General features: G+C 39.4%; 4 protein-coding genes across 11 annotated transcripts in view; 2 read left to right on the top strand and 2 right to left on the bottom strand.

The window, feature by feature from the left end:
- The window catches only part of LOC113024954 (uncharacterized), a 33,039-nt gene extending 27,870 nt beyond the window's left edge, over positions 1-5,169 (top strand). For 3 of the 4 annotated variants that reach the window (XM_080303826.1, XM_080303828.1, XM_080303825.1), the window contains exon 17: positions 4,390-5,169. The gene's annotated coding sequence lies outside the window, so the exon portion shown is untranslated. The remainder of the gene's footprint in view (positions 1-4,389) is intronic. The other variant, XM_080303827.1, reaches the window with a different exon arrangement.
- A 1,281-nt stretch (positions 5,170-6,450) lies between these two features.
- On the top strand, positions 6,451-10,490 carry tnnt2d (troponin T2d, cardiac). Of its 2 annotated transcripts, XM_026175420.2 has the most exons (12): positions 6,451-6,707; positions 7,502-7,556; positions 7,674-7,684; positions 7,767-7,794; positions 7,880-7,937; positions 8,017-8,133; positions 8,233-8,310; positions 8,402-8,512; positions 8,932-9,041; positions 9,188-9,278; positions 9,526-9,563; positions 10,092-10,490. In XM_026175420.2, the coding sequence occupies exons 2-12, from the start codon at positions 7,519-7,521 to the stop codon at positions 10,132-10,134; spliced, it is 723 nt and encodes a 240-aa protein (XP_026031205.2). In that variant the 5' UTR covers positions 6,451-6,707; positions 7,502-7,518; the 3' UTR covers positions 10,135-10,490. The 2 variants fall into 2 exon arrangements, with proteins under 2 accessions (XP_026031205.2, XP_026031204.2); XM_026175419.2 differs by lacking the exons at positions 6,451-6,707; positions 7,502-7,556 and having other exon boundaries at positions 7,679-7,684; positions 8,929-9,041.
- A 12-nt stretch (positions 10,491-10,502) lies between these two features.
- Positions 10,503-20,655, bottom strand: dnm1l (dynamin 1-like). Of its 4 annotated transcripts, XM_026175415.2 has the most exons (20): positions 20,425-20,655; positions 17,894-18,038; positions 17,370-17,399; positions 16,700-16,746; positions 16,104-16,175; positions 15,935-16,021; positions 15,463-15,625; positions 15,179-15,299; positions 14,955-15,086; positions 14,591-14,797; positions 14,342-14,462; positions 14,105-14,260; positions 13,910-13,999; positions 13,727-13,819; positions 13,505-13,558; positions 13,125-13,196; positions 12,252-12,428; positions 11,991-12,100; positions 11,745-11,904; positions 10,503-10,929 (listed from the first exon to the last, which is right to left on the bottom strand). In XM_026175415.2, the coding sequence occupies exons 1-20, from the start codon at positions 20,524-20,526 to the stop codon at positions 10,873-10,875; spliced, it is 2,196 nt and encodes a 731-aa protein (XP_026031200.1). In that variant the 5' UTR covers positions 20,527-20,655; the 3' UTR covers positions 10,503-10,872. The 4 variants fall into 4 exon arrangements, with proteins under 4 accessions (XP_026031200.1, XP_026031201.1, XP_026031202.1 ...); XM_026175416.2 differs by lacking the exon at positions 17,370-17,399 and having other exon boundaries at positions 20,425-20,654; XM_026175417.2 differs by lacking the exon at positions 13,125-13,196 and having other exon boundaries at positions 20,425-20,653.
- A 943-nt stretch (positions 20,656-21,598) lies between these two features.
- dnajb9a (DnaJ heat shock protein family (Hsp40) member B9a) lies at positions 21,599-23,818 on the bottom strand. Its single transcript, XM_026177063.2, has 3 exons — positions 23,638-23,818; positions 23,083-23,311; positions 21,599-22,652 (listed from the first exon to the last, which is right to left on the bottom strand). Exons 1-3 carry the CDS (start codon positions 23,680-23,682, stop codon positions 22,228-22,230), a joined length of 699 nt encoding a protein of 232 aa, XP_026032848.1. The 5' UTR covers positions 23,683-23,818; the 3' UTR covers positions 21,599-22,227.
- Positions 23,819-23,870: the final 52 nt, after the last annotated feature.

Raw genomic sequence — 23,870 nt, 5'->3', positions numbered from 1 at the left:
TGAGGTCCTTGGGGTGTGAAGTTTTTGGCACTGGTACAACACAGGAGGTTTTCCAGAGCTGTGGGACTCTTCCCAGCCTCAGGCTCAGGTTGAAGAGGTGCTCCATCACCCCACACAGTTGGTCCGCGCAGGACCTGACGACCCTCGAGCTGATGCCATCTGGACCCGCTGCCTTCTTGCCATTAATCCTCCTCAGTTCCCTCCTAACCTGGGTGGTTGAGAGAGACAGGCTGGAGCCTTGTGTTGAGTGTGTATTGGATACTGCAGTTGGGGGTGGGGGGGAGTGAGCAGGGTGAATAGAGGAGGTGTGAAGTGTCTGGGCTTAACTTTTGTAATTAGGTGAAGATGAAGGAAACTGGTTTTGACTACATTATTTATCTGTTTATGAAATGTTAAATTGCTGTCAAAAATCACCCCTAAATTTCTTGCAAATGGTTTTTTATCACTTTCTAAGGGGCCATGGTCATAATGGTCAGAAGGACCAAAGACAATGACCTCAGTTTTCTGTTCATTTAGATTTAGAAAATTTAGAGCCATCCATGCCTTGACATCTTCTAGACAATCAAACAGTCCCTTCAGAGGATTCACAGATTTTCATTTTAGTGGAAGGTAAATCTGAGAATCATCTGCGTAACAGTGAAACGAAATTCCATATTTTTTAAAAATCCCAACGGGAGCATATAAATTGAAAAAAGGACTGGACCAAGGATAGAGCCCTGGGGGACCCCGCAAAAAAGGGTCGTCTTTGGAGACAATGTGTCGCTGAATCTAACAGAGAAAGTACGATTAGATAAGTAGGATTTAAACCATTCCAAAGCAAGCCCTTTAATTCCGGCACATTGTTCCAGTCAAGAGATAAGAATCCTGTGATCTACTGTGTCAAAAGCAGCACTGAGGTCTAATAATATTAAAATAACAGAATCTCCCGAGTTGGTAAAAGTTAAAAGGTCATTAGAAACTTTAAAAGAAAATAAATCTGCGTGTGATTTCAAGTGGGTTAAATTCTAGACTATTTGTCTTTATCCAGTGACTTCCTGTTCATGGAGTCTCCAATGACCAGAACCCCTTTGGTAACCAAACCAACTGCTAGCTGTAGCTTTCTTCCTTCCTTTCTTCCTTCACAGACATAGCTGTAGCTTTGTATTTACAAACTTAAGTGTGGTATAGGTCACCACTTCCTTTATCAGAAATAGATAGCCTAGAATAAAGGGCGAATGACAACACACATTTCCTAAAATATCAAATTAGTCCTTTTGCTGGAGATATTTTTAGTGTCTCTACATTGGGGTTAGCTCTACTTTCACTCGGGCAAAGTGAATACTTCTTTTAACACTGCAAAGCTGAACATCGTACATGTTAAACCAGGGCTTTATGTTGGTCAGTCCTGGGGGAAGCAAACTTGAGATGAAGTGTGTCTGCTCTTCAAAACATGTACTGGACAAGTACAATAAGCCTTGACTGATTTATAGCCCAGCAGGAGCTCGTAACTACTACTACCCACCAACTTCTCTTTCTACCAGCGTAGCTGCTCACTGTAAATCAAATCTGCTGCTGGAGATTTTTGGGCACGGGCTCAGCTCTGTGGCACTGCGATCTATATTTAAAAAAACACTCACCCTGACCTTGTTTCCCAGTATAAAGAAAGTTCCAGACTCCTGGGATGACTGTCATGTTTTTGCTGTGGGCTGTTCCCCAAGTTCCACCTGGACTTGGGGAACCGTGCGGAGTGTCAGAGAGCTGTCAGGCATACCAGAGTGCAGCTGCTTGATTGTCACATTACAACTGACTGCTGAAAAGGATTACTAGCCATTTAAGAAGCAAATCGGGCTCGATCACCAGGCTTATTCACTCAGCGCTAATGATAAAAACCTAAGATGAGCTACCACAGCTACATAGGACAAGTTAAAACGTTTGACTTTACAACATAAATCATGAAAAAGATATTGACTTTGGCATAATAAAGCTGCCTTGCTTCTTCGTGTTCAAATATCACGTTTCTTCTGACATGAAGGCATCAGTGCTTGGGCCAAAGTGTGAACAATAGGAGTGGAAAAGTGTTTGTCGAGTGTCAACTTCAACTCTAAATAGCACTCCTTGCTTGTAGCCTTCCAACTTCTTCATCAGAAATAGACGGCTGAGCAATGAAGTAAAGGGCAAATGACCAAGTTACAGCTTTCAGTCACAAAGCAAAGTGTCCTAACTCTGAACAACAACAACAGCGGCACTGAACATGCATTATATTGTATTTATAGAGAACAATGGTCGTGAAAGCATTGATTAATGATGCTGAGGCTAGTGGCTGATGATCTTTATGTTTTAAAGTTGACACACTTGAAGGAAAATATGCACTGATCAGTTTTAAGCTGCTTTCCCCTCTTGTATCTGTGGAAGCATTGTCTGTTAAATTGTCTGTTAAAATGTTTGAGGCCCATATCAAACATGGCCAAGTATGTCCTCCTTCATTTCTTAGTTTTTTGCATATTTGGTACACTTTCATGTTTCAGATATTCAAATAAATTTTAACAATAAGCATAAATACAAAATGCAGCTTTTAAATGAAAATTTCATTTATTAAGGGAAAAGGTTAACCAAACCAACCTGGACCTGTGTGAAACAGTAAGTGCTCCCTAAAACTAATGATTGGTTGTGTGACCACTGGCAGCAGGAACTGCAATTAAGTGTTTGTGATACCTGGCAATGAGTCTTTCACATTGCTGTGGAGCAGTTTTGGTTCACTTCTCTTTGCAGAATCGTTTTAGTTCAGCCACACTGGATGGAAACGGCCTGCTTAAGATAATGCCAAAGCATCTCAATCTGATTTAAGTCCAGACTACTCAAAACCTTCATTTTGTTTGTATTTTTATTTTGGGGGGCAATTCAGAGGTGGACTTGGTGGTGTGTTTCTTATCATTGTCTTATTGCATAACTTAAGTGAGCTTGAGCTTCAGGCCATGAACTTATGGCCTGACATTCTCCTTCAGGATTTCTGCTAGACAGCAGAATTTATGGTTCGTCAAGGTCCTGAAGTATGATCCGCTGGTATGATCTGTTTATGAAATGCTGTGTTAGTTTTATGCCAGATGTAATAGGACTCAAACCTTCCAAAAAGTTCAACCTTTGTCTATTCAGTCCACAGAATATTTTCCCAAATGTCATCAAGATGTTTTTTGGCAAATGTGAGGCGAGCTTTTGTGTTCTTTTTGGTCAGCAGTGGTTTTCTCCTTGGAACTCTGTATTGTTGAATCATGACCTTAATCTAACGAGTAAAGTCTTCTGTTCTTTAGATAGTGTTCTGGGTTCTTTTGTGACCTCCTGGATGACTTGTAGATGCATTCTCAGAGTAATTTTCGTGGACGATCACCCCTGGGAAGGTTTATCACTGCTCCAAGGTTTCTCCATTTGTGGATAAAGGCCTTCGTCATGGTTCACTGGAGTCCCAAAGCCTTAGAAATGGCTTTGTAAGCATTTCCAGACTGATAGATGTCAGTGACTTTGTTTCTCATTGTTTTTAAGTTTCTTTCTTTCTTTAAGATCTTTTAGGCTCCTTCATTTTGTGGAAGGTTGTTGACAGGTTCTGTTTGATTGACTTAACAGATCTGCCAAGAATCAGGCCTAAGTGTGGCAAGCTAAAGTGAACACAGCTTTCCAAAAAAAGTGTAAAAAAATTGTTCGATTGAGGATCTGAAAGATGTAAGTGTGACAATATGCAAAAAAGAAAATAAAAGAAAAAAGAAGAAATCTGAAAGGGGCAAATACTTTTTCACAGCATTGTAGAAATTGCTTCAGGTTGCTCTATAAAACACACCACTAAGGCAGAGTATACGAAAATAACGATTATGACCGTGACTCGTGCACCGTTACTTCAGTACAGTGTAAGCATGAAGCGTGGTGTTGGAAACAAGAAAAGCATTTTTTAGTTTTGTAATCTCAATGATTTTACTAAAGTTTGTTTTAATACCATTTAGAGGCTGATATATATAAAATAGTTTATACCTTAAAAACATGGCATTTTTTCTACTTTTCTCTATTTTAAAATATTTTTTTATTCATTAAGGGATAAAAGTAGATTTCCAACATCAAAGAAGATTTTTGTACCAACAAAATAAAATTTACAACATTTGGAATTTATTCATTGTTCAGATTTATATATTGGTTATTGGTTATTATGCACATTGTTGTCTATTTCGATAAAATTTTAGAAACTTGCAGAAGAAATAGTAAATTTTTGTATGTAATGTAAATAATATTGTGGGATTTTATCAAGGTGATATCTGTTCTGTTTATATTCACATATTCACCTGTGGTGTCTCACCTTACTCTAACAGTGACTTTATCAGCAATGGACACAATGAGAAACTGATCTTTAATATCTTTCTGTTTCTTTTATAGCAGGAGTGAGACCCTAACCATTGACATCCCAGTTACACCTGTTCAAACTCACACTTCTGCTGCTCTACGTTCACACCTGTTCCCCTTCAGCACGCCCGTATTTTGCATGAGGTTCGCATCACAATGAGGGAGAAGGGAATGACATAATGGGATTCCTGTGTCAAAGTCTTCCAGCTCTAGCTTTACAGTATCAGTACCTTTGCACTGCCACCTATTTTGACTTAGCCATGCTTCAAGAGTTTCATCAAAAATGAAAAGATGATGGCTTGACTTGATATGTGACTATAAGAAATTTAAAAGAATATTACACTTTCTAATTGTTTTTACATGGTTAATACTCAGTAGTAAACTAAAACTGTCCATTAGCTGTTGCTGTCACTATTTTTCATTCAAGCATTCTGCAAGTTATTTTGCTTTCAGCTCTCATTAGCAGGTCTATAATTCATGTGGTGCATTTGGGCTTTGACATTATGTCATATAGCTTATACCCAGTAATTAGTATTCTTGCTTTATAGTGATACATGCACACTGCTTTTTGTGATGAAAGTTATGGTTTTGATTCCATAGAAAGTATACTGTACTCCACAGCTGGATATTGGATGAAAAGCTTGTATATAATTTACTTGTTTTGTAGGTTTTCTTTTCTACTAAGGCATCCATCATAAAGGGTTTCTGACGTATTTAATAAGGCCTTTGCATGTACTTAATATAGATCAGTTAGACGTAATTAACAAGTCTGTGGTTGTGAAGCAATAAAGAAATCTCTTTGGCTAATGTTTACAATTTTGATAAAAGTTTTTAATATTTTTTTAACAATAATAAGTTGTGCACAAACACTCATAAATAAACCATTAAATGAATGACTTTGATGTTCGCAAAGGATGGCAAAACTATCCGAGTGATTCAGCTCTTCAAGAGAGAAATATATCAACATCTACGTAGGGGTGGGGAACGCCAGGCCTCAAGGGCCAGTGTCCTACAGGTTTTCTAAAACCTTCAAGATACCGGCCCTTGAGGCCTGGATTCCCCAACCCCTGGTCTACTGGATGGATTAATCTATTAGACATTCATGTTCTGTTAGTCATTTTTAAATACCTTGTCATGCAAACGTACTCACTAAAAATGGAAGACGTGATAAATATTTTTACCTGCTGAACATTGTAGTTTCTATTCCTATTGTGAGCATGGCATCAGTGTGACTCTTCGGATGTAGTATGAAGAGCACACAGAGAAAACACAGACTATCTGATCACTCACCTCGTGATTAACTTCAAAAGGCAACTGGCTCTTAGTTCATTCACTCGTCATTTAGTCAAATTTACAACTCCAAAATGGATGATGCACAATAATAGTTAGAAAGCCGATAAGCCTTGATAAAGGCGCTCTTATTAAAATTCTAATTAAAAAACACACAAGGATCCACACCTCAAATCATAAGTTAACACTGGCACATCCTGCCTAGGCCTGCTACAGCTGCGTGAAACATTTTCACGAATAACATCCAGCTTTGTTACTGTTATGGCTTTTTTTTTTTTGCAAAAAAAAGTCTATGAATACTTGTGTATGCAAGTATCTACTGTAACAACAGTTCAGTGAACAAATCTTATTGTATTCAACAAACAGGTTATAGTCTGGCTGCTTTGCTTATCTATTGTGCATTTACATGCCACCTACTTCAGCTTTTTATGCGTTGCAGAAACATTAGAGACCTGCAAGACAATCGCAACATGCACTCTGTTTAAAAAAAAGCCTGTAATTAACAGTGAATGTAACCCGGTGTTCCTGTCAGCAGTGCACATACGTTCAATTCTGCCTAAATGTATTGTGACACTTTCAGCATTTTTTTTATTGATTGCCTTGTTTGAGTTGTTTACAAATATTGTATGTATGGCTTCAGCAATAAAAAAAAAATGGAGGAAAAAAAGTTCTGGTTCTGTTTTAATTTTAACCAATGAAAGGAAATGCTGTCATTTGTAACCATTTGTGAAATTATGGTGTGTTGAAAACACAGTGGAGGGTGACGAGGCAGGAATCTACCTGCAAAACATGTAGCACGTATGAGTGTGTGTGTGTGTGTGTGTGTGTGTGTGTGTGTGTGTGTGTGTGTGTGTGTGTGTGTGTGTGTGTGTGTGTTAGTATCTAGTTCCTTGTGTGTCTGTAATGTCCAGCTCTCTAACAATAGACTGATCAGCCATAGGGTGTTGCAATCACATGAGTCAGAAGGGCTGGACTATGTATCCTTGATGCTTAACCTGTTTGTTAAGTTCAAGGAGCTGGAGTGTGTCGCTCGCCTCTGAGCTCCTCTGTCTGGGTCACAGGTAAGAGCACGCATGCTCTGTGTGGGGAAATGTTACCAAATAAATCTTGTTTAACCTTAAATATTGAACTGAATTAATCGATCAGTTAGTTTATCACTGAATGAAATCTGGTCTTGGATTGTTTTCGCAGCATGCTGAAATCTTTTTAAGCCACATTACAAATCCAACAAAACTGTCTCCATGGCATCTTTATAACATCTTCTGTGACTGTACAGCAGCTTGAACATGTACGCACACAGACACTATTGATAAATTCATCATTTTTGCTTACTTTTACATTTTGTTATAATAAAAACTTGTTATTGGCAGAATAATAAGCAGATAATAATAAGTAGACAATAACACATTCTATACATGAGTAGAATTTCAATGTTTTACTTCAAACTTAACTGGAGATATTAACTTTACATTTGAAGCCGTTCTGCCTACAGCATCACCATCTGCACAGTAATAAAACACTTTTTTATAGTTGTCGTCAGTAATTTCAAACTTGTGACAGGACTTTGATCACATTTAGTTGAATAACTATGTGTGTACCCTTTAAATACGCATACAGAAGTGTTTTATTTGGGCATATTGAGTAGGAGTGTTTTCCAGTTATTGTGTTGCTGCTGTTGTCCAGTTAAAGATCAGAATAGACATCTTCAACTCTGGCCAGGCTAAGATATCTGATCCAACGCTGACCCTCATTGTAAACTGTGTGAACGGTTGCTATCTCAGGATCTACTATGCTGCTTAATGATCAGAAATAGTTGTTGGTGTAAATATAGGCTAATAGGGTGTCCATTTTGCAGAGCTCACCCTTAACAAAATGTCTGACACAGAAGAAGTCGGGGAGGGAGAAGTTCAGTATGTGATCAATTTTACACTTTTTTTTTATCTTCATGTTATTATGAGTGCAACATTTCTTTATTGTGTAATTAAGAGGACATTTTTAATTGTGGCAATGTTTCTGCTCTCTTCCAGGGAAGAAGATGGTAAGAAAATTGCATCTACCCATTATTTTATACACCTGATTTCATTCCCAGTTTACTAATCATGTGTGCTCCTGGTCATCAGCACAAGATGACTCAAAGACCAAGCCTAAGTACGTTTCTTAACTTCCCTTACGTTGAGCAGTTTAAACCTCACTTAGGACGAATCATTCAACGATAAACTGTTCACACCTGCAGGTTTATGGCAAACATTTCGGCCCCGAAGATCCCTGATGGTGAAAAGGTGGACTTTGATGTGAGTCAGCCTCATCAAACGTCTCTCTGTTTGAAACTGACCAGACACATTTCTCACAATGTTTGGTTTTTTGACGCAGGATATCTACAGGAAACGTCAGGAGAAGGATCTAGCTGAGCTGCAGTCTCTGATCGAGGCTCACTTCGTCCAGAGGAAGAAAGAGGAAGAAGAACTCATTGCCCTCGTTAATAGAATTGTGAGTTGGTTGCAGAGCAGTCACAGTGTCTGTACCCGGCTGAAGTTCACCGTGACTGCGCGCACCTTTGTGTGTTTCTTGGTTGTTGTTTTTTTTTAGGAGAAGCGTCGTTCTGAGAGAGCCGAGCAGCAAAGGATCAGGGCGGAGAGAGAAAAGGAGAGACAGAACAGACTTGCGGTACGGACGTGGATTTACACCTTCAGTCTACTGTTTATTATTCCACCTGCAGCTAAAACAGTATTGAATGATTGGCTTGTGCTGCATGCAGGAGGAGAAGGAGCGTAAGGAGCAGGAGGAACAAAGGAAGAAGATGGATGAGGACGCAAAGAAGAAGAAGGCCCTCTCAAACATGTCTCAGCAGTACGGTGGTGGACAGAAGGTCTCTCAGTTTCCTGTGAATGACAGAATTAGAATAGTATGAAGCAGACATCTGCTTGCTTGACTTAATAAGAATGGATCACCTGAGTGGATAGTCCACTGTGATGCTCCAACTGCAGTAGCTTTGCATGATTTACAGTTAAAAGTACTGGGCCCCTCAGTTTACCCACAAAGCTGGTTTTATCTACTCCACCTTTACGACTCTTCTCCCATTAAGCTCTCTCTTTTGATTGGCTGTCTTTGATAAACAGAAGCCTTGAAGGTGGAAAACAATGTCTGAAACTGAGCATTCCCAGCTCTCTGAAGACTTCAGGATTACTTGTACATATGCTGGAATGCAGTTTAAAATAAGTTAATAATAATAATACATAGAGAATGTTGAGGCGGATTCATGCTCATTCTTTATGTTATGTTAAGCAGAGTGACACCAGAAGAGGCAAGAAAACAACTGAGAGAGAGAAGAAGAAGAAGATACTGGCTGAACGCAAGAAACCTCTTAACGTTGATCACCTGAGCGAGGATAAACTCAAGTATGACAACACTATGCAGGGCTTCTTCAGTATTCATAGTTCATTATGTTTCTAAATATTGGCCACAGATAACTCGTGTTAATACTGCAACATATTTAATAGTAACAGGTAATTTGATACGTTTTTGGTATGAATTTCTACTTTAGGGATAAAGCCAAAGAACTGTGGGAGTCACTCATGGGGCTGGAGGCTGAGAAGTTCGACCTCAGTGAGAAACTCAAAAGACAGAAATATGATGTAAGTCATGAACTATTAATCCGTTCTGTGATATTACTGTCATTATTTAAAAAGACAAAATAGAACATTGAGTGTATTTATGACCAACAGCACGAGAAGCACCTGAAGGCAACCATCCTGCATTTATCATTTATTGATATTTGTTGGTGTGGTTTGCTAGTTTCACGATTCACGTTAGACCCCGTTGTGTAAGATTATCAGCCTTTTTATTTCGAAACACTGAGGAGATGTTTATGTGCCGTTGCAGATCAACCTGCTTCTCTCTCGTGTTCAGGATCACCAGAGGTAAGCACACAGCTCCCCCGCTGGATCTCTTCCTATTTTGATGACCTTCTAAGGTTTCTTGTCTTACATAAAGCTTCTGTTTCTCCATTTCACACTTTTCTAAGATACGATTTCACCACTCACAATCAGAAAATAGATCAGAGACCGCAGTTATGAGTGTATTATGTTCTAAAAAACAGTGTCACTCAGCTCAGCGGATACTCGAGAAATCTATCATCTGTGACATTATTAGAAAAACACATCACGTACCCTGTTCTTATAGTTTGAATTTATTTTCTGTTAAACAAACAGCATGCAGCTTGACAGCATACCCCCATGAAGTCAAAAGCCTTAAATGTTTGCGGTTAAAATTTCTGCACTTAAAATATTACCAACTTAATCATTTCCACATCATCTCATGACTCCCACAGTCTTTGTATTTCCGTCTTTAACATCTGTACCCTGGGTAATGGCATGTCGAATTGCTAAATAATGAAACTATATGATATCCGTGTTTATTAAACTCATTGGTATCCCGAACCTTTTCAGTGCCAAAGGTCGTGGAAAAGGCAAGATGGGCCGTGTGAGATAAAGCTGCTACAAGATAGAGTCGAGGCAAACGGTGACACCAGCGATGGACCCTGGTGTCTATTGTCCATGTGTTCATTCTTCTATTGTGTAAGGTTATGTGTCAGTTGCTATGGTCATAAAAGTACAAAACAAGTGTTTCTGTGTAAATCTGTCCACTATAATAACTCTTACACAAAAATTCACACTGAACAGCAAATGTGTCTACTTTTGCATTGTTCTTGTGTCGCTTTAAAAATAAAGAAATAAAGAAATAATGAATGTATGATGTATTGGTATGGGGTATGTTAACAATTACAAAAAAGTGCATTTCTTTTGCAGTGCACAAATTACTTCAAAATCCAATAAAGAGGGCATATACATGGTGTCACATGAGTTTTCATTTGTAGCTTTAATCAAAATCTACAGTTGGAGCGCATATTCCTCAGCAAGGCCCCACATAGTCGTGATGTATAATATTATTTATGTACTGTTTTACTTACATTAAGAAAAATATAATAATCTAGGACAGAAGTATACGTGATGCCGATGGCGAGTGACTAAAATGTACTTCCCCTGATTATTACTTCCTTGCTGTACATTAAAACTATGTTTCCATATACACATATCCACACCAGTGCATTTCTGAGTTGTCTCTACAGCCTGAGCTGCTGCATGACTCGACAGGGAGGTGGGATGGTCCACATGAAGACAGTGAGGGTCCCCACAAGGATGAAGAGAGCTTGCTGAAGATTGCTCATCCTCACCACAGGTGGGTTTCTCGGATCTCTGCTATCACCTGGCTGGCTTTCTGCAACGCCTAGACACAGAGATGAGAAGACAGATGTAATCTAATAACTGATTTTAATGTCGTCATCACACCGCATTAGGATCATACTGGGATGTACAGTTTCTCCATCAAGTCACACAAGAGAATCACAAGTCTGATTTACTGCGGTAAGTAGAGGGATTTTTATGCTAAAAAGATTTGAAAAATCATCTGCTAGATTGATTCATTTCTCGTGCCTCATATTGGCTTCAAACAAATGTCTAAATGAACGTTTGTACAGAAAGATGCTGTGTTCACAGAACAGTCAGTGCAACAATAACTTCAGAGCACTGAGGAACCATGTATATCTCTAATGTTGCAATAACAAAGCATGCTAAATAGTTAAGGCTTTTCCTAATTCATAAGACATTTCTTTGTCTTTGGAAAAAGAAGTTATATATTGTGGCATGCAGAGGAATCTTCACAAGGAAGCTCCACACACAGATTGAGCTTGCTGTTTGACCCCAAGCTGGTAGGGGGAGCTCTTTATTAAACACTTGCTGGTGCTACACTGTGCTTCGAGGGTCAATAACAGCGTAACAGAACTCATTTATGGTACTGCATTCTTTCTATAAAACAATAACTGTCAGTGACTTTGTACCGCAGTACAAACACAACATTTAAGATAATAGTTAAAAGTAACGTAACCATAAACAATAAAACAAGAACATCTAAACAGCAGCACGTCCTAGGGCATGATGAGAGAGAACTAGCTGCTCCCTCAACACGCCACAATATTATATTTACTGGATAAAATATAACTTTGTATGACATTGGCTCATGCTTTTTTGTGATGAATCTGTCACCTTGAGCATGTCAGCAGCCTCGTTGCGTCTTTGAGCCATGTCCTCGGACTCTGTCAGCAGGTCGCTCAGCAGCGTCGTCTTATATAACTGACCCACCAGCTCACTCTGCAGGCAGTCCTTCACATGGTTCACCAGGAAGTGCATCACTGCCTTTGGTACACTGAGGCCAAACGCAGTAAAACGTATAGTAAGGATTAACGATGTTAACGTTTACTCTGTTGCAGATGAAAAACCGTGAATCCTTACCTGTCTTGGATGTTTTTCCGAACAATGAGGAAATAAGACTTGATGAGTCTCTCGATGACCTCACAGTCTCTCTGCTCCCGAGCAGACAACTTTCTTGATACTGGAACAGGCTGACAATGAAATAAGAGAAACTCTAATAGCTATAATATTCGGCAGATTAGTGCACTTACAATACATCTACAGAACATTTTACCAATACCAGATATTGCCATCGAGCAAAAACAATTTTTAAACCTGCTTATACAAATGCAGAGTTCTCACCACATCTAATAGGTTGACAGCATAGCCCTTCTGGGGACTTGCAGTGATAAGAGGCTGGGGCATGGCCCTGTCACCAGCTGGAATCTCCTCGCCCTTTCTCACCATGCTCCTCCAGTTGCCCGTGCCACTGTCTGTCTGGTCACTGACAGAAGAGCTCTGAGAAACACTGGCTGCTCCCTACAGAGGGGAGAGATATAAGAGGTAATGAAAACAAGTAAAATCATCAGCTGATCCAACATTTAAAAAACCCCCAAAAAAACAGAGCACATCCAGAAGGAATTTCCTGATAATTTTTGACATGCTTCAAATATCAGCATGCCATAGGTCTTCTTTGACTTCAGTACAAAGACGTTCATCCAGATTGGTGCTCATTGTCCTGACTGTGAACTGAGCAAGCAAAGGGAATGTGTGGATAAAATGACAGGCAGTGTGTGACTGGGTGAAGCAATCATGACACAAAGGCTTTTTAAAATTATTTAACTATATAAAATTTGATATAAATCCTGAGTGTAATGGCTCTTGGCACAAAATGTAACAGATTTACCTAAACCAGATCTTGAATATCTTTCTTTGGAGTGAATATATAATAAAATTACAAAGAGTGTCCATATCATATAGTCTACCAGTGCTAGTAAGGTTTTCTTCAATTCCCCATTAAAAGAAACCCCAAAACAAACAAAAACCTCATGTCATTTCAGTTGAGCTGGGAATTGTGCTTTTTCTATCCGTGCAACCAGCATGCAGAAAATAGGGTTAGATGCAAATCAAAGTGTAAGAGCCAAAGAAACACAGTTTGGCTGATTTTAAAGGAATCAAAGAAAGTCTGGGGGTGGGCAGATGTAGACACAGGCAGGGGAAATGAACAAGACACACCTTAGTGACCTCGCCCTCATGGGCAGAAGTTTCGGTGGGGGAGAGAGACTGCCCCCCAGGACCTCTAAGGGACTAAAGAAAGACATGAGGAAGAAAGGAGAGGAGCATGGACAGGAGCTATAAGCGGAAGGTGTGCATGAGCCTTACATACAGTAAGATAGAAGAAATGCCCGACATACAAGTTGGGCAGCTTCAGGTTAAGCAGACTGAAAGCACATAATTTTTTTATTTGTATATTTTATTATATTCTTATAACTTTATATATGCATGTATACGTGAACAGCTGGTTTTGCCCTGACTAAATAAATCTACATATGCAGGAAAGAAGAAGTTAAAGTGCGTTACCACAAAGCAGTTACTCTCAGACAGACAAACTGTACCTTATCTCTGGGAACGGCAGAGGGCAGATCTCTCAGTCTATTCCGTCTCTGCTCCTACAAAAACAAAATTTTGAAAAATATCACAAGCAGAAGAAGAGAAAATTCTCCCTTTTCTGGAAAAGAAAAATCATAATTAAAAACAATCAGTGTGAGGTGACAAAAGAGGATTACACAAACACTGCATTAAATAAATGTAAATGAAAGTAGTGGCCAATCTCTTACTTCGATGTTGTTGTTCATAAGGCCACTGGCATCAGCAAAGTCGGGGTGTTTGGTGTTGATATACGCCAGCTCAATGGCAACCAAGTTATGTACCTGAAAATCGATTCAGAAAATAGGTTTTTCAGATTAGGGGCTGTTTGTTAACTTCCTTTATAAATACCACAAGTGTGAGGAGTTCCTGACCATTTCATTTGTGACTGGGAGCCTTTTTCTGAGAAGGGATGTGACCACCTCTACTATAGCATCATGAAGCTTTGGAAACCTCAGTAACTCCTGCAGAGATGATGAACAATCAATCAAAATGAAAGCCTAATGTTACAACCTTCGGCAATTACAGCACACCTCTGTGCTTTAGTCGCTGGTGAGGGCGTGTCTGACCTGCGTGCTGTAGTTACTGCAGTGCTGGATGATCCTCTGCATCTCCTCGTGAACGAGCTCCACGCAGCGCAGGCTGGGCTCTTCCAGACGCTTGACCTGCCGCTTCACGAGCAACTCAAACGAAACCTCGGGCACAAACAGAGCCGGCCTCGGGCCCTGACAAAGGCAATTAAAGTGTAAGCTTTGAAAAAAGTGCCTTTTAAGACTATCAAATCAACGGATGTCACAGAAACCAACCGTTGCATTTCTGATTGCAGTGAGCACGTCAATGGTTGTCAGACCACCCAGAGGATCGACTGACTCCAACGTGCGACCGAACGTCTCGTGGAATATATAACAAATCCGTGCTCCACCACACCTGAGGAGGAGAAAGGACCACATTAAAGCACACTCAGATGCAGAATGGGCTTTCATTAAGGAAAGTATGATGCTAGCGCCCCTTGGTGGCATAACAAAGTAAATGCAGTTTAGAGTTGTGTAACTCACAGTTCAGCTGTCTCGATGTACTTGGCCGTGCCCTCTATTGTGTTGCAGTACTCTGCAGCAAACTTGGTGATAATCTGCAGCAACGTGGCACTCTTATCCTCGACAGGTTCACCGTAACTGTTGAGTAAAGACTGATACTGCGCTGCCAGCACATTGATCCTCGTCTTCAGCTCAGGGAGACAGTCTCTGATGTGGTGCATCAGTAACCTGTGATAATAAGAAAGGAAGTCGGCAGGCTTGTTACGGACTAGTGTAGCCAGTGCTGTTTCATCTTGTCAGGAAGGGACTAAAACTCAAACAATTAGGCTAAAAAAAAGGTCAATATTTCAAATTTAAATACATACATAATGTATCACTTTCATACCTGTTCAATGTTCTAGCCAGATATTTGGTTCCATTTCTGTTTGCGAGGGAGGGGTACTTCTTTTGTAAGAATGCATGTTCATCTCGAATAGAATCTGCCACCAGCTTCTTCTGATTGATATCCAACTGGCTCCTGATCAAGTGCACAAACAAAAATAACTATGAGGCTGAGTTGAACTTAAAAGGCGCAGTTTTGCCTTGTGTGACCACTCACTGCACCGATACCTGTTTACTACTCCAATAATGCCCAGTTTAACAGGGATGACTCTGCCCATCAGGACATCCATGGCGTCCGTACCAGCATCCATCAGGTCAAGCTTGGTTATCACTGCTAGCGTCCTCCTACCTAAACACAGAACGCACAAACCCAATGTTAAAAAAACCACTGCTGAGGAAAGAAAAGCAAAGAGCACGTGTGAGGGAGAAATGAAAATAAATGCTTGTGCTGATTTAACTAAAAACAACCAGGAGAGAAGAGGAAACCAAAGCAAAACAGGGATGCCATTTACCATCAGGGTCAACCTCACGGGCCACCTTGAGAGCCTCTGATGTCGCCATATCTGTGTTGGCAGCAGTCACAGCCAAGATGATTGAATTGGGGTTGGAGATATACTTTAAAATCAGCTCTCTGATCTGGATCTCTATGTCTTTTGGCTGATCGCCCACTGGTACCTGTTTTAACAAATACAAGTAGACTTTATCCATGGCAGATGACCACAGCTGATTAATAAATAGCAGTGGGGTATTAAAGCCTACAACCACATAACTACTCATGTAAGCACATTTATTTAACACTTATCAGTCCTTTCAAGCTACATGTAACTAGCTTTCATCTGAATAATCAATGAATGTGACCTGGACAGAGATACATGAGCAAGGACAAAGAAAAAAATCATTAAATCAGCTAATGTACAATATGGATCAATATGCTTCCTAGTTCCTGTTATAAAACGTACAAATAGCTTAGCAAACTTGTCTTACCTTGGTGATGCCAGGAAGATCCACTAATGTGAGATTCACAACTTGTGGAGAGAAGATTTTTAGGTGAATGGGTTCATCGCTAATTCCCTGCAAACATAATAAAGCACCTTTCAGGTTGGTGTGGACATTTAAAGCTCATCCATTTTCTCCATTCATGTTTGACACTCACTTTGTTACTGCCAGAAATTCGTTCCGTTTCTGTCTCGATTTCGTGTCTGATTTCCTCAAAATCTGCGTAGATCTGAAAAGATGATTTAACCATGAATATTAAGGGGGTAAGAATGAGCAACATTAATTTTAAAAAGCATTTGTTGACACTGAAAAGACAAGGACAGCCGGGAGGAGCAGAAAGTATATGACAGGGAACACTTACAAAGAAATCCTGAGAAAATCCAATTGATATCACGAGGCTCTCAGCACCTCATAAGAGCTTATTTGTTCAAACATGAAGAACTACAGTAAATGAAACTCAGAAAAAGACACAATGTAGCTTTGGAGGACATTAGCCCTGTGGCCAAAAAGATATTTTTAGCAGCTGAAAGGGTGTGTGTGCCTGATCCTGTAACATGTTTTACATTTGAGGCATGCCGCAAAACCAGAAAATGTCGTCCTGTTCAATGCATATGTGTCAAAGTAAATATGGGGCAAAGAACAAAGATGTGTCTTTTTTCACCTTTGTATTTGAAATATTCAGATGTTTCTAATACACAGTACAGCATGGGCATGAGAGTGTTAACCTTGTGGAGAATAGGCTGAAAAGTCTACCTTGTTTTTGGTGTGTAGGAATTTGCCCCATTCTTCTCCATCGATGCCTGCAGAAATACAAAGTCGAGGACAGATGTTTTAGATACAGATTACGTGATAGATGTGGCCTTGAGACAAACGTTACTATTATTACATCCCTGATTTAAATGTGTTTTCTGCCGGCAAGGATGTGAAAGATAAACTCTTCAGAGGAGAAGGCGCCACAGCTGAAGAGCTGTTCTCACATAACAGTAAAGGAAGTAAATAACCTAAAGCAAAAATAAAGTGCATTCTGGAAAGCAGAAACCTAGAAAGGCTATTTAAAAAAACAAAACAAATCAAAGTAAGCTGATTTTTGATGCAATAATCAACAGGTTGGGGTCTGTTGTTCATCTGAAGGAAGCTGCTCTATGAGGCCCTTATAATTATTTTCAACACAATTGTATATTTTTTGACCAGAATATGCCAACTCTCTCTAACAAACTTCAAATGACAGACACCAGCCTATTTGGGCGGAAGGGCATGAGATGAAGCCACATGGTTTTGCAGTTTTGGAAAAGCTATACAAATACAAAGCAAGATGGGGACAAATACAGAAAAGAGATGGGTGGTGGGGAGCGTTGGATTCGGTGGGGGGGCTGATTACATAAGATACAAACACAGTGGGATACAGAACATGGGAAAAGGAGACCTTTGTAAAGGCGTCCGTTTTTCTTGGATTCTGCAGTTAAAGAGAGACGACAGGAGAGAAAAGAGTTAACTCGGCAATCTGCAGCCCCTGCATGAGACTCTGCAGTAATGCAGAGTAACTCTGCAGTCATTCCCAGAGGGCAGGACAAACTACACGCAGGATCTTGGCACATTTCAGTTCCTTGTTTTTGTTTTTTACTGAGAAGCGGGTGGCATCTGTTCTCAATCAGAGATAATAACACCATCAATACGAAGTCACTCTAACTGCTCTAACAATAAAAAGCAATTAAGAATCTGTTTAAAGAGCTCCCTTTATTTTACATTTTATTAAAGCTGTAAATTTTGTCAGAAAATTGGAAGCATAGTGGACTAATCCAACTACTAAACAAATGCCAGTCTGAAAAATGCGTTAGAAAACACCAAAGGCTGAAAATGTGTAAAAAGTTGACTTTAAAACTAACTATTTAGAAAAATATAAATGTTCATTTTCGACATAAAAATTAGAAGAGGGGACAGTTATGTTACCATTCTCTTCTGTGGGTTTTCTGCGGTCTTCTTGGTCGATGTGCACTAGCTGGAGGACGAGAGGCCGGCGTGTGACAACACCAGTCCCTCGTGGCAGAATATCCCTGCCAACCAGGCTCTCCAAAACCGAACTCTTCCCGCTGCTCTGTAGAAAGTAACAACAACAAGATCATAAACAACAAAACTCCCCCCAAAGGGCGTAATCTTGACCCGATTTTCACCAAAATTAAATCAGCTCGAGCTTTTATTGGTATCTACCACCATGCAAAATTTAAACACAGTACTTAGAAAACTGGACACCAGACTGGTAACAAACAGTCAAACAAACCCAATTACACACTCCCTCCTTTTGGGTGGAGAACAAAATCACCTCATATAAAAGGCTCAAGTATGAATGACTCATTCATTGGCCAGAAAAAGTTGTTTTCAGCATACAGAAAAAAAACCTCTTAACTGACACAGAGTTTTGCATTCACAGACGAGATTTTGGTGCCCCACACAAAAGAAAAACCTCCCGACCATAATAAATGTATTTTACCGGTGTGGTTAATCAGGGCTTCATTTAATCGAACATCATTTATAATTACATGGTCAGAAACAGCAAAAAGCATCACTTTGGTCTGATTCTATTTGCTGTACATGAACCAATACTCTCACACAGGAAGCCCCATGAGAGGTTAGCGTTACACTATTTTTTAAAGCCCATTTTCGCTGAACAAATGTTTTCAGGCATTAGTAGAGGAACTAGTATTAATTTAGGAACTAAAGTTTGGAGTTCTGACAAACATTCAAGTTTTTTAACCTGTGCACTATTTTTGTCTACACAGGAGGGAAGCGCTATAATGCATTATCACCAGTATAAGGGATGGTGTTTCTATTGATACAGGACTGTGTGAAAGTCTCAAGCCACCCCTCATTCCTTTATGTTTTACATGGAAAGGAGGAAATAAATGCAACGATTATTTAAACCTGCAAAAATATATGGAAACACAGTACATAAGGCAGAAACAGAATTTGTAAAATTCTAATGAGCTTTAAAGTCAAACTTTCATATGACCACCTTTATTCTTCTTCACAGCCTGAACTCTCTAAGGCAAACTTTCTTGCAATTTCTTTAAGTAGTCTTCAGGAGTAGGATTTGAATGATTTGAAATTGAAGACCTGCTGATTTTCAGTTCAGTTTTTGTGTAATGTTGGCATAGCTCAGCCTTTCTACCTTTTTCAGTTCCTTAAGAAATGCTTCTTGACAGCCACCATTTCTGATTGGTGAACACTAGATGTATCAACTGAAGAGCCAGATGCATCTCTCAGGTCACTGCTGGACTTTTACCCTATTTCTTAAGGACATGACTTTCAGATACTGTGCATCTGCTACAGGTAGGTTTTTAGGCCTGTGACGATTTCTTTTATTCTCCACTTGCCCAGATTCTTCAATATTTAAGGAGACACTTGCATAGCGCTGTAGGCTTGATTCAGTTTGTAGTTGAGTCATCTCTAACGAAACTGTGTGTAAAGTGAAATACTTCACATAGCTAGCAAAATGCACATAAACGGCCAGGTAATCTTCCACAGTAGGAGCAGCAGCTGTAGCAGTAAACCTAAAGTTGATCTGACTGCTATAAGTCGGTCTAATGATGGACAAGACACACACACAAAAAACAATTATTAAAACCTTCAGTGTAATCTCTGAGCTGCTCTTAACTGAAGCAGAGCATTGACAAGGACAAAGATTAAAAGAACAGACACAAGCATGTTGCATCCGGTCTTAATGGGTCAAAAACATCCTTTGGCTTGCCTGGTTTTACTCTAACACCCTCACATCCCTGCCAATACGTCTGAGACAGTCACATCCCATTAGCCTTAGGCAAAACCTCCCACTTTAAACCACTTAGGCTTCAATGTCTCACTACTCCACAAGGTAGTGAGAAACTGTATTATAGATGTTGACTTCATGTCAGTAATAGTTTTTGTGGTGCTGCTAAATTGCACTTGGGTACAGTAGGGTGAAAGACGTTTTTAATTAATTGTTCACCGCTGTAATATTAACAAAGATGCGATAAATATAACTAATAGTATATTAAATCTCTAAAGAATTGCCAGATAAAATACTGATGGGATGCACTAGTTGTAGATAGGTGTTCTTCAGAAATTGGCAAACTTAAATTTAGTCTAGGTTATTCATAAAGTCGTAAGTACAAATTGTGTTTTCCATAAAAACGACAGACGTCTGGTCAAATTGTTTATGTAACTAGATTAAGAAAAACAGCACTTGATTTTGTTTTCTGGAGACTAACCACAAGGCTAGAACATGTGGATAAACACTACTGTAAACTGTCAACCGTAACCCTGCTTAGTTTACTATGGCAGTAAACTAAAACAATTAAAAATCCACGTTATGCTTTTATGGACAGTTAATAGTACTGTGTCTGCGTGAAAGTGAAAGAAAAACTGCGGTGAAAACAAAGAGTCAAAACAATAAGTTGCTGCAGGCTAACTAAAAGTTAGCTTTCAAGCAAAGTGACGTCTCTCACCTGTGTTCCCACAACAACTATCTGCGGCAGTTGGATTGTGTCTGCGCCGACAGTTGTAAATACGTCTTGCAGCTTGTTTATGACAGGTATAAGTGCCTCCATTAGCGCCGATTCTAAACCTGTCAAACAGAGAACTTTCTTAACGCACACGGGTACAAAGTCATTCAATGTCCCGCAGCTAAAAGCTACTGGTTTGTCTTCGGATCGGACATCTACGCACGTAGTTAGTCACAGTTGCATTATGGGACTTGACGTTCACGACAGTCAAACGCAGCTACGCCTCTTTCTCGGGATTCGATTGTTGCCGAACTACATTTCCTAGAGGCTACATCGTGAGCCGTACTCCCACAATAATAATTATTTTTCCCGCAACGCAACAGTAACCACGGTGAGCGTCAAAATATTTATAGGAACACAGACAAAAATTTTATTCTAATTCAAAGTTTTGTCTGGACATTTTATTATGCCCTGGCTATTGCTTATTTTACTACATTATAGCAGAGTGTCAAGTGCACTTCATACAGGAGCGAACTAATGAGGAATATTAACAGTGTTAAACTCAACCAGCACTGATGCTTGTAGTACACAAGAGGCATTAAAAGCCTATATGCTTCCGAGGCAGTTCAGTTTTAACAGTCCTTCCACAATTTACTTTACACATACCCTAACACAACAACACGTTTTTAATGGAAATAACACAACCAGACTGATGCAACATTGACAATTTATTTTTAAGCAATAAGGAAGCGTTTTAATTTATGAAAACTCAAATAAAAAAAAAATGAGTATGTTAAGTTCAGCATACTAGCGTTTGCTGATACTATTGTGCTGACTTCTTTAAATATAAACTTTAGTTATTAATGATTAATGAATATTGGAGGCAATACATTGTTGTGGTATGTTGTGTAATACATGTCAGAAACATTGTGGGTCTCAGTGAATCAGAGAACCACTGCTAGGCCTGCAAAACCTTTGTGAAACATATTTTATTTGAATCAACATAATTTGTATCTGACAAATTATCTTGAGGCTAGATGAAGCAATTTCCACTTAAATCCAAGTCCCAAACAATCCTCTCTTACTTGTATTTTTGGCTTTTCCAGCTATCAACCAATTTCTTTCTTGAACTGGCTGTAATTTCATGATCATAGTGTTCATAAAAGGTCCAGCATTGTAGAGTACAAGAATATTTTATTATTTCAAGTAAAAACTCCAAAACACAAGTTAGACAAACCAACATGTGGAGGTTTACAGGTTTTTTGTTTCTGCTCATTTGACAGCTGCAAGCAAAACACTGCTGGCTGCCACTGTTTCTGCCAGTATATGTGATTGTGGAGTTAAAATAACAAACCCTTTACAAAGAACCTGTACAAAATAGTGGTAGGCGAACTCGTAACACATACATTTCTGTGCAATATTGAGCAACATATATTTTTTTCTTAAATTTTATGTTATTTATTTTTCCACAATTGTAACAAGATAATGTTTTTAAACTTCATTATCAAAAGAAGGTGCTTGGAAAAAATACTGACAAAACTGCTTACTTCACCACTAAGCAAAAAACTACAACAATCACTCACAAGTGAAAATATGCTGGAAATATGTTGGAAAAAGATAGCTTATTTCATTTTAAAACTAAGCTAAATTGCCTGTTTATTCAGTGCCTGTCATTCCTGAATGTCAGTGCTTAACACAAATGTTCACGCTTCACAGTATTTTGAACCAACTGGCTTTCTTCAACTTGAAAAATACAAATATGTTGTATGCTTTTAAGGCATTTTTTTAAGCCATTTACATTGCACCCTATGATGCAGTGCAGTCTGTGTAAGTAGTTACCATATTACCTCTGCGTTGCGTTACTGTTCTACAGTGCTGTTTCGACGTACCATGAAACCGGTTTTCAGTCTGTTTGGTGTGTCTGTCAAAAGTAAACATTCTCTCAATATCATCAAACATATCATTGATAACCCCGGCTCCAAAACCACCTTGAAAGTGTCTTTTATGTCTGCTGTGGGACCTGGAGTGTTCATCAAAGTGTCTTCGGTGACGGGCGTGTCTGTTCTGGCTGTAGATGTCAAAGTCCTTAAATATGTCATCAAAACTGAAGGTGAAAGGTTGGTGGGCACCTTGTCTGTGTTTGCCTTGCGTCTCCCCATCGAAGTACGCGTCAGTGTCCCCGAACTGATCATACTCGCTTCTTCTTGCCTCATCTGATAAAGTTTCATAAGCTGCACAGAAATACAGAAACACAAAATTCAGTCAAAGTGAGGGAGTTTTATTATCTCAACATTAAAAAAGGTGTGGCTGAAAAAGCCCCGACTAAAGGCATGACTAACCAAACTGTAATATAGGTAATTGGTGATCAATTAAAGGACAAACTTATCCATTGGATCAACATGTGCCACCAAGAAAACCCCAACATGCATCAGTGTTCCTTATCATTAATTATTATTATTAGTAGTAGTAATATCAGATTCACACATTGTACTGTTCACATTTCATTTGTCACTCATAAATATAAATTTTAACAGTCTAAATATCAATTTTCCTGTTTGATAGTGAATTAAAACGCTACATTACAATAACAATCATATCCAAGACATGCCAGATAACTACGAATTTTCCCAAAATACGCCAAAATAAACAAATCAGCTGTACCTCCAGCAATTTCCCTAAATCTCACTTCAGCATCAGGGCTCTTGTTCTTATCTGGGTGATATTTCTTTGCAAGCTTGTGGAAAGCCTTCTTTATCTGGCGCTCTGTGGCCCCTTTAGGCACTCCCAGTATGTCATAGTAGTCCTTCTTGGCAAGTATCAGCTCTGTTATCACGAGGACGCACACTGCAAACGTTAGCACAGACTGTGCAGCTGCCATGGCTCCAGTGTCCTGTCATTCAAGAGAGAAAAGTACAGCACAAATAGTGAGTTTCAAGCCAGACAGCACGGTGTAACTGGTAGTATCACATGTCCTAGCCTCTGAAGAACCACCGCCTTTTAAACGCAACATCTGTCTTAACCTACATTTGGAGAATGAAAACTTAGCCAATAAGAAAAGAACTGGTACAGGCTACTGCTGTTTGAATTAGAATTTATCTTTTACATTTTTACATTTTTAAACGGCGGCACCAACCTCTCTTAATACTAGCCTGCCGTGGCTAACACATGCTAGCGGTCCCCATCACAGTCTACTCAGGCTGCGACTCAATCAATTACCTGTCTGGGTGTCGTCTGCCGCTTCCTTTCTACACAAGCGGTCATTAACCGTTTAACCAACACCAAACATCATGGTATTAAGTTGTTATTAGTAGGTGTTATAGACGAGTAGTGTGAAATGAGATTAGTTCCATGTCTTCTTCGCTAGTTTTGCGGTATCTCTTTAGACCTGACGAATTCTATCTTATCTGCCCTCTGTCGGTCAATGCCGTAAATATTCCTTCTTAAAATGT

This window comes from Astatotilapia calliptera, chromosome 7, assembly GCF_964374335.1.
Source record: "Astatotilapia calliptera chromosome 7, fAstCal68.1, whole genome shotgun sequence".
Classification (NCBI taxonomy): domain Eukaryota; kingdom Metazoa; phylum Chordata; class Actinopteri; order Cichliformes; family Cichlidae; genus Astatotilapia; species Astatotilapia calliptera.
Note: the sequence above shows the minus strand (reverse complement) of the source record. Positions and strands in the feature narration are given on the sequence as shown.